The sequence below is a fragment of the Trichomycterus rosablanca genome, chromosome 5 (assembly GCF_030014385.1).
Source record: "Trichomycterus rosablanca isolate fTriRos1 chromosome 5, fTriRos1.hap1, whole genome shotgun sequence".
Classification (NCBI taxonomy): Eukaryota; Metazoa; Chordata; class Actinopteri; order Siluriformes; family Trichomycteridae; genus Trichomycterus; species Trichomycterus rosablanca.
This window is the reverse complement of record NC_085992.1, coordinates 35,926,296-35,936,404: the sequence shown is the minus strand read 5'-3', so window position 1 is coordinate 35,936,404 and position 10,109 is coordinate 35,926,296. Positions and strand designations below refer to the sequence as shown.

Here is a 10,109-nt window from a genome sequence, read left to right as displayed (position 1 = left end):
TGCATGGTAGGATGTTTATTTTTTAATATCCCTCCTGTCTAAAGCAACTGCACTTACTTTTCCTCTACTTATTTACTCAGTGTTTTCCTTTGACATTGTATTACCTACCAATAGCAATATGTATTTGAAACTGCTAAACACATGCAAAACTATACAATATTATGAAAATGCCAATAGTCTGTTATACTTCATTGATAGCTATTTAAGCTAAAATACAAACCTGAAAGTATATTATTAAGTAAAATATTAAATATTATATTTTAAAAAACTGCTTTGCATAGCACTGTTTGAATTGTAGATGACTTACTGATGTGTGCGCATGTGTGTGTGTGCATGCTTTTAGGTGCAACCCGACTTCTTACTCTGTGAATGTTCCACATGACTGAAACTGCAAATCTGATCACTTCTTTTCTGATGTATCTGCATGATACAAAATACAAATAAAAAGCCTAAAGCTCTAGTCCTACAGAGTCTGACATTTTTCCAATTGCTGACACTTGATTCAACTGACAAGCTAATTATTACGCCTTTCATTAGCTGGATCATGTGTGATGATGAGGTCAGTAGGTTTGAAAAACTAACACATCAGAAAACCAACAGAATGCAATTTACAACTATATTTCTCCTTTCAGTAGTTATTTTATTGTTCATTATGCTGAAATAAATCTATAAAGCATGCTAAAGTCCCTGAACTTTGCTAATACTAAAATTTAGAGAATTTTTTAAAAATGTCTATAGGTACAAAAGTGTTTAAAGTACTTCAACATGTTTTTACAAAATCATTAAAGCCTTAAAAAAATACATAATCTGGATGCTGCTTTGACATATTAAGCAACTGTAGTCATTGCAGACACAGAATGCAGTGGCTACAGTTATTATTTAATTTAACATTATTCTATTCCTTTAATAAAGTATGAAGAAATATGTTTATTTTATGTAGGCATGCCTGCTTTAAAAGTAGCATAAAAAGCCATGACAGAGGAACGAAATGGTAAAATGAGAAAAGGAGAGACAGAAAAGAGAGAACAGAGTGGTAAAACTTTTACCCTTTTACCTTTTCACTGCATACATTAGAATTATTAAATTAAAAACATTTGCATTTTTGCATTTTATTTTTATCAACCACTTTATTCTGGTCAGGGTTGCGGTGTGTCCGGTTCCAACTAAAAAAGAAAAAACACCGGGCACAAGGCAGGGATACCCTGGACAGGGTGTAAATTTAATGTAGGGCTACAACCTTCCTGTTAAATATATACAAAAACATACTGGATCTCTACTGATGGCTGCCTTCAAACAAATGCACTTTTTACAGCTGAGAAATATTTAGATCTTTCAATCGACAATGTCAAATAGACTGGAATAATTCAGGATCACATTTTGCCCACTTTGCAAAACTGATATTTATATGTAAGGTGAGCTTTTTTTAACCTATTTTATTGGTGATATTGGCTGCACAATGTGCATGCCTCTGTTGCTTTATGATGCTGCTGTTATACGTAGGGGTGGCATGGATAGCTTTGCCTAGGACACCTAATTGGCACAATCCAGCCCTGCATGGGAAAGTTTGAGTACCTGCACAAAAAGGCAGGGCATGAAATAGCAGGGCATGAAATGGTGATAACATCTGTAAAAAAAACTCTATAAACTGAAATTTGTCAGCTAACTATAGTATATGTTTAAAGGAATTGTAAAAGAAGAAAGGTAAGTAAGCTTTTTGCAGGTTAACATGTTATAATGTAAGATGATTTCAAATTGGATTCTAATGGCATAGTTTATTTATTTATTTATTAGGGTTTTAATGTCATGTTTTACACACTTTGGTTACATTCATGACAGAAATAGTAGTTACTCATTACCACAAGATTCATCAGTTCTCAAGTTCAATAGCAAACACAGCTGTAAGTTCCAAAGGCTAGTGAAGTCAGCTTGATGCATTACGTACCCTTATCAAAGTTCTAATACCATGTCCAAAAATGAATAAATCCACGGAGAGTGATGACTTGCATTTAAAAACTCTTTTACTGAGTACTTCAGGGCACAAAAACATACAAAAGGTATCACATGTAATACATAAGAGCACAGCAAGGTCAAAAAACTGTGCGACTCCACTCCAGTTCCGCACTCCCATGGTGCACCACACCAGACCTCCATCCCACCGAGAAAGAAAAGAATATTAATCAAAGATCATCAATAATGATTATTATTTAACTTATGAGCAAAAGACAATAATTATATGTAAATCATAAAACAACTAAATTTATGCAAATAATCATGTCACCAATTAAGATAATCAATAATACCACAAATCATCATATAATGCTAAATTTAGAAATAAAAATAATCATAAAATAAGCAACTATTATGAAAGTACACTTAGGCTCCTACAACAGTCATGGATATATCTCCAATTCACTCGCATGTCTTTGGACTGTGGGAGGAAATCGGAGCTCCTGGAGGAAACCCACACAGACATGGGGAGAACATGCAAACTCCACACAGAAAGGACCCAGACCTTGGGATCGAACCCAGGACCTTCTCGCTGTGAGGTGACAGTGCTACCCATTAGGCCACAGTGTTAATAGTAGCACAGCTGCACAGAAACATGACTCGGGTAACCTTGGTTTGAATCAAGCCTCTGATGTCTGATAACAGCCTCTGAAATTTTTTTCTCTAATTGTCTTTCACCTCCCAAAAACAGTTCTGTAAACTGGTAGCTGCAGCATCTGAGTAAGTAAATGTGTGTGTTGCCCTGCATTTTACCCAGTGTTCTGGTTAATGCCAGACGCATCACGACCCTGACAAGGCTAAAGCATTGATTTAACATGAATAAATGAAAAACAAAGGGAGGAAATGATTATAAGCAAATTATGAGGAATCTGTTATGCTGGGCTTTAATTGCCATTATGCTTGCACGTTGACCCGCATGTGGGGGCAATGATGACGTCAGGATGAGTGCGCGCTCCCGGTGCTGCTGATACGGCGCATGTGTCCGCACTTTGAGCAGTTGGATTCTGCAAGCCTGACACATGCAGTGCTGTATATAAAGCCTGTCTGCACTGTACAGCGAACATACGCACTGCTCTCACTATGAAGCGTCTGCTGAATGCGTCAACCTGGAGGAAGGAAGATCAGCGCTATATGCAGCCCTCGTCCTCACAGCTTCTGATCTCAAGGACAACAAGCTCACTCGGCAGCTCCAACCCACCGCGCCACTTCTCACCTGACCTGCCGGCAGGGATGCCGAATGAGAAAGACGTACTGCGCGGCCTAAACGAGCGCTTCGCCGGGTTTATCCAGAAAGTGCATTATTTGGAAAGCCAGAACCGAGCGCTGGAAAAAGAAATAGAGGACATCAGAGAAAAAGCCAAATCGTCCTCATATCTGCATGAGCGCTATGAACCGGAGTTGCAGGAGCTGAGGAAGCAGGTGCATTCCATGTCCGTGCAGAAGCATCGCATCGAGCTGGAGCATCAGCATTTAGCGGACGAGTTTAACACACTGAGAGAAAAATGTGAAGCAGATAACCGCGGCAGAACTGAAGCTGAGGAGAGTATTTCTGCCCTTAAAAAATACATCGAGCACGCATACCAAACCAAACAAGAGATGGACAGGAAAGCGAACGTCCTGGCAGGTGAGATCGAGTTCTTGAAGAAAAACCATGAAGCTGAAGTCTCTGAGATGTTAGCCCACATGCAGGAGACGAGGGTTTCAGCAGGGGTGAGCGGTTTCGGCAGAGGTGAGCTCACGGCATCTCTGAGGGACATCAGGACACAGCTGGAAGGTCGCGCTATCTGTAGCGTCTCTCAGGCTGAACAGCGCTTCAGCTCACAGCTGGCAAAACTCACTAAAGCTGCCGAGAGCGACAGGGGTGTTCTGATAGCCAGCAAAGATGAAATCGGTCGGTTCAGGAGACAGCTACAGGAGAAGAATGTGGAGCTGGAGTCAGCCAGAGGGGTGAGAGAAGCACTGGAGAGACAGCTGTATGATCTGGAGCAAAGACACACCGCCGAAATCCATCACTACCAGGTGAGATCTACAAAAATTGTGTGTACAGAGGTGACAACCTCAGTTCAGTCTATAAAGGTCTTACTTAAATAGTAAATAAGGTAAATAAGGTAAAATGCCAAAGTATTTAGTAATATATAATGTATTTAGTATTTATGGATAGCCTACACGCCATTCCCCCATAAACTCATTTTTACAGCAGTGGGGATGGAACATATTTCGTTTATGTAAATGGTCTTTCCATTTAAATTTAGTGCATTTAAATTAACACTTGATTCAGTACAGAAGATGGAGTTATTATCCATGGTGCCAAGGCTGGTAAACTGGGTGCCACACAACGCAGTGGGTTCTGAGAACCTGGGTTTGTTTCTCGCCTCCAGTCACAGTCTCTAAACTGTTTAAGATATTAAAAAAAAAAAAAAAAAGATAAAGCATTGTCTCAACAAACAATTGAAACAACTTTTTGCATTAAGCATTTTAAGTGATGCCAACTGCTGGTAAAATTTCACTGATGCAACACAATATTTTAAGTATGGTGAATTAGCTTTTTATCAGTAATAAATCGCATTTAAAGCATGAAATTAATATCTGTAAACTTGAACAGAAGTTAACTGCAGATAATATGAAGTTGTCCAAAAGTATATTATATTTATATAATATATATTTATATATTTATAGCAGATGCTTTTATTCAATTTCAGTACTATTCACACAATTAAGGGTTAAGAGCCTTGCCCAACAGTGCCAACTTGGTGGTGATGGGGCATAAACCAACCACCTTCCAATTACTAGTCCAGTATTTTGACTGCTAAGCTACCACTGCCCTTAATTTATTATTATTTACAATTCATTTTAAATACAGCTGTAGCTCAAGAACACTACAGATCAATTAATGTGTTTATGCTGACTAGATAATAGGACTGCAATGTTACAAATAAAAATGATTTCTTGTCAATAGGTTTTGTAATCTTTTTAATGAAGACAAACATGGAAAATATTACCTAAAACAAAAAGAATATAATTTGAATTTAATACTTAAAACCTATACTTAAAAAATTTTATCTATTCACAAAAAATTTAATAAAATACTGAGAGTAAAAATTTGAGTAATAATTTGAGTAAAAATACTGAGATAGACTGTGACATTTAAACAATGCTCAAACAATTGATATTAAGGGGGCTAAGTATTTGCCAATTACCACTACTACCCAGAACTGCTGAGACAAAGCAAAATGTGTCAATGGATTCATGCTGTTTACACCAAATTTCATATTAAACTAAGTTTGCCAATAACCCTTTCCCTTCATGGCCAATGAAATTACAGATATAAAGAAGCTGTGCTCATATTACACTGTTTGTGTTGGTAACCGTGCATTTAGTAGCCTTTGTCGCCATAGCATAATGTACAAGCCAGTACAAGCCAGAGTCAAAATCTTGGGTAGAATGAAGTCCATCAGAAATGTATTAGGCCGAGACCTAGTACAAATCACTCTCTCTTTGCAAAATTATTAGGAAAGCATTTAAGTTACCAAGCCACAGCAACACCTTTAAGGTGGGACGTTTAAAACATTAACACAATATAAAGACAACACAAGGGAAGCAAATCAGTCATGGAACGATGATGCATTCATGCCAAAAAGAAAATGTTTTAGTGTAAATTACTCAAAAATGTTGAGCAAGTGGAGAGAAGCGGCTGACAAACCCATACCTGAACTATAAAATCCATCGTCAAAGCCCAGACCATGCAGTATAAATGTTCTATTTGTTTGCTGTATTGACACACACACAAAAAACTCAATCTTAGAATTTTTCTTTTATGTCTGTTTACAGGACACCATCAGACAGCTGGAAAATGAGCTGAAAAACACAAAGTATGATATGACAAGCCATGTGCAGGAGTACCAGAATCTGCTCAATGTGAAAATGGCCTTAGACGCTGAAATCTATTCATACAGGTAAAAATCACAACCTGATGCCACCATGGTTTAAACATAGAACACATTCCACACTTTATCAAGTAGTTTTATTACATGGTGCTATGTTTATACTTTCTTTTACAGAAAATTGTTGGAGGGCGAAGAGTCAAGGTACTCTACTTTATCTGAAGCACAGTTATCAGCACCTTATGTTTATAGGCAATCACCTATTTATACCCTACCTAGCGTTACAAGGATTGGAGAACCAAACAGGAAAGCAGAGCCGCAGTACAAGTTCGTTGAGGAGATCATAACTGAGACTACCAGGGAAGACATAGAAATACTGGACACAGGGTCTGATGATGCTGAAGATGCACACGAATGTGACAAAGTGTGCAGTGACGAGATTACAGATACAGCAGCAGAAAGTGTAGAGCAGTCTGAAAAAGAGGAGACCCACAAAGCAGCCACTGAGAATCAGACAGCCAGTCCCAGTGCAGAACAACTGGAAAAAGAAAATGAATCAGTAGAAGCCTCTATGGAATGTAAGAAAGCTGATATGGATACTAAAGAAGCACAGAGCCAATTAACTGAATCCGAACACACTGAAGAGAAGGATGAAGATGATAACACCAAAATTGATGACACAAGCTCCAAAGCTCAAGAGCCTGATACAGAAACAAAACCACAAGCAGATATAACCAATGATGCAGAGGTAGCTGTAAAAGAAAAACAAGACTCAGCAAATGAGAGTCTTGAAAAGATCAAACAGCCAAAGTCAACAGAGCAAAAAACAGAGCCTATAACAGTGTTAACTGATTCGGATACGTCTTTGCAACAAGACTCTGCTCCACAAGAAAAACTCACAGAAAAGAGCTCTCAAAAATCAGAGGACAAAAAGGTAGAAGAACTAGCAGTTGAGTCTAAAGATGCTTCAGCTAAAACAACTAAGAAAAACATGGAGGCTAGTGAGGTGAAATTATTGGAGGTAGAAGCACCCAATGCTGACTCACAGCCAGAATCTGAAAAAGCTGATGCAGAGCAGGAGACTCCTTCTGAAAAGGCCAGCAAAGCAGAAACAAAAGAGAATGCCTCGAAAGCTGATGTGCATGATTCTCAAGCGGAGAGCATAAAGAATGATGCAGAGGAGGTGCAAAAAAAGCTGTCGAAGGACGAAAAGAAGCTTGAGGCAAAAACACCTACAGAAGAAATAAAAAAAGAATTACCTTTAGAAGGCAAAGAAAAGAAAACTAAACTTGAAGAGCAGTCAGAGAAAAACACGGAGAGCAAATTGGAAGTTGATACAGAGACTGTACAAACAGAAAAAGAAAAAAGTGCCCAGTCAAAAGAAGAGCAAAAAATACAAGCGGATGAAAACAAATTGGCAGGTAATGGAACAGAAGCAAAAGAATCCAAAATAAATGAAAATGAAACAAAAGTGCAAGAAAAAGCAGAAACAAAGGAGAATGCCTCAAAAACTGATGTGCCTGATTCTCAAGCAGAGAGCATAAAGAATAATGCAGAGGAGGTGCAAAAAAAGCTGTCGAAGGACGAAAAGAAGCTTGAGGCAAAAACACCTACAGAAGAAATAAAAAAAGAAATACCATTAGAAAGCAAAGAAAAGAAAACTAAACTTGAAGAACAGTCAGTGAAGAACATGGAGAGCAAATTGGAAGTTGATACAGAGACTGTACAAACAGAAAAAGAAAAAAGTGCCCAGTCAAAAGAAGAGCAAAAAATACAAGCGGATGAAAACAAATTGGCAGTTAATGAAACAGAAGCAAAGGAATCCAAAATAAATGAAAATGAAACAAAAGTGCAAGAACAAGCAAACAATGAAGAAAGTGCAAAATCAAAAGAAGGAGAAAAAGAGCATGATCAAATGCAAAACAAACCAAAAACTGAAGTAATGGAGAAAAAATCCCAAGAGCAATCTGAGAAAACTGCAGTTGGCACTAAAGAGCATGTTAAAACCAATGAAGAGGAAACAACCAAGATTTCTGTACAGCAGAAAAAGGAAATTCAAGACAAAACTTTAGAATCTGTTAAAAAGGAAACACCTAAACAAGATATGGAGAAAAAAGATCCCCAAGACCCCAAACTGGAAACGTCTGGCTACACAAAAGAAATTGAAACTAAGGATGAAGAGTTGGATAGAACACCATCTAAAGAAGTTCCCAAGACTTCATCTGAAAAAGAACAAAGCATAGACCAGACACAAAAAGACAAAGCCTTAAATGAGACAAACACAAAAGATGAGAAATCAGACAAACCTGATACAAGCAAGGTAAAGGAAGTCAGTCCCAAGGTGGACAGCACAAAACCTAAACAACCTGAAGAGGATCCTACACTACTAAAAGACTCCAAAAAGCCTGACCAAACTGCAGAGTCTAAAGGGAAACAGGAAGATTCAACAGAGGAAAAAGAAAGCAAAGCGGAGAAAGCAACCATTAGCAACATTAAAGCTGGCACAGACCAGAAGGCCAAAGATGTGTCAGCTGTGACTGAGAATGGAGTAAAAGCATAAAAGAAGTTCTGAGACCTTCCCATAAGCACACAATCACTCAATAACTGAGATGAACGTGGCACAAATGCTTTAACGCTTCATATAGCAGGCAACACTTTCATGACACATTACTGTCAGTAAAAAAATTTTAAAGTCATTAGTTTAAATATAACCTACACCTCAAGTCAAAGCAGAGAATGGTAAAGCATTTCGCATCATTGCAATCAGTCCTTAATGTGATCATTAACACAATACAACTAGCAGAATTGAAAATTGAGTGGCACAGGGAACTATTGTTAGACTGAGGTTTAGTAATAACCTAAATGCAGCTTAGGAGCTTTGATCACAAATAAAACAGTATATGCATGTGCACTAATATCTAGGTAAAAAGCCATGCTGATAAATAAATCATAAAAGGTAGAATGTTTACTGTTTATTTAAATAAAATATTTTGCTATGATACCACAGATGCTTATTTAAATGTGTATATCATCAGAATGCTATATATTATCACAATAAATGCTATTTCAGCTTATCAGTTGTTCTTGTGTGTCTTCATTTTCCTGTCCAAACCTAGCATGTAAAGTCTGTGTTGCAGAACGCTACATTAAATAAAGATTACACTAGAGCACATATAAAAAAAATATTTTATTTATACCCACTAACGTGTAGTGTTTTAAACGGCATTGTTACCTTTGGTGTTTTGCCTGTGCTCATTTCCAAAGCCTGTTTGAGTTGTAAAGTTTATTTAATTAATATTATTTTACTCTGCGACCCATTTTTTTCCGGTCCTAAATGATGGGGTATTTTGTGAGTGTAAAAGGCCAAAAATTTTTATTTTACTTAGAAGCAACACTGTACTATAAAGGGTTAAGATGACTAAATTGTATGCCAGGGTAGAGAACATTTACAGCATTTCCCATCTGGAATTATGACTGAATACGTACAATGTATGCAAATAAGAGTAAAGAGCCTTGTTTAGAGGCACTTTGGCAGTGGCAGGGCCTGAACCTTCTGATCACTAGTCCAGTGCCTTAACCACCAAGCTACCACTGCTCTCAAAATGCAATATTTCTTTATTGTTTTAAAAAAGAACATTTTCTAGATGAATGGAGTTAACTAAAATAAATAATGTGTTTCATGTCAGACCAAAGCAGCTCTCATCCTCCTGGCATCAAGCACTGTAACAAAGTAAAAAAGTAGTGGGTATATAATGTGCACTGGTATTATAGCAACAAAAGTGGCACACAATTCAATTTGTTACTGAAGTCTTTATCATTTTTCTGCAAGTTGCACCAACATGAAGCAAAACCGGATTGTTTTTTGCACAGGCTAGCGTTACAGTTAACATTAAATTTAATTCTGAAGGATAACTTATGGAAAATTGTTAGCATTTTGTGGTTGTAATTTGCGACTTCTGATGACTCACCCTGCTGCACACCTGCTCTTATCTCCCTGTTACCTTTATCAGGTTTATTAAACTAGTGTTCCACTGCTTACATTTGTGTTCATCGTTCAAAACACGATTTTGTTGCCAGGCTTTTGCTTTGCTGTGTGTATTGTAAACGTGTGCTAACTGTAGCGACAAGGTTTGGCAGTCTGTTATCGTGTCACTTTCATTCTGACTGGCTTAGTTCATGGAAACGTTAGTTCATGGAAACGTTTCACGCGTCCTATAACCA

The 10,109-nt window shown here is 37.6% G+C and overlaps 1 protein-coding gene across 1 annotated transcript; it reads left to right on the top strand.

The window, feature by feature from the left end:
- The first annotated feature begins 3,087 nt into the window (after positions 1–3,087).
- LOC134314516 (neurofilament medium polypeptide) lies at positions 3,088–8,943 on the top strand. The gene is made up of 3 exons (XM_062995127.1): positions 3,088–4,026; positions 5,836–5,960; positions 6,066–8,943. Exons 1-3 carry the CDS (start codon positions 3,088–3,090, stop codon positions 8,446–8,448), a joined length of 3,447 nt encoding a protein of 1,148 aa, XP_062851197.1. The 3' UTR covers positions 8,449–8,943.
- Positions 8,944–10,109: the final 1,166 nt, after the last annotated feature.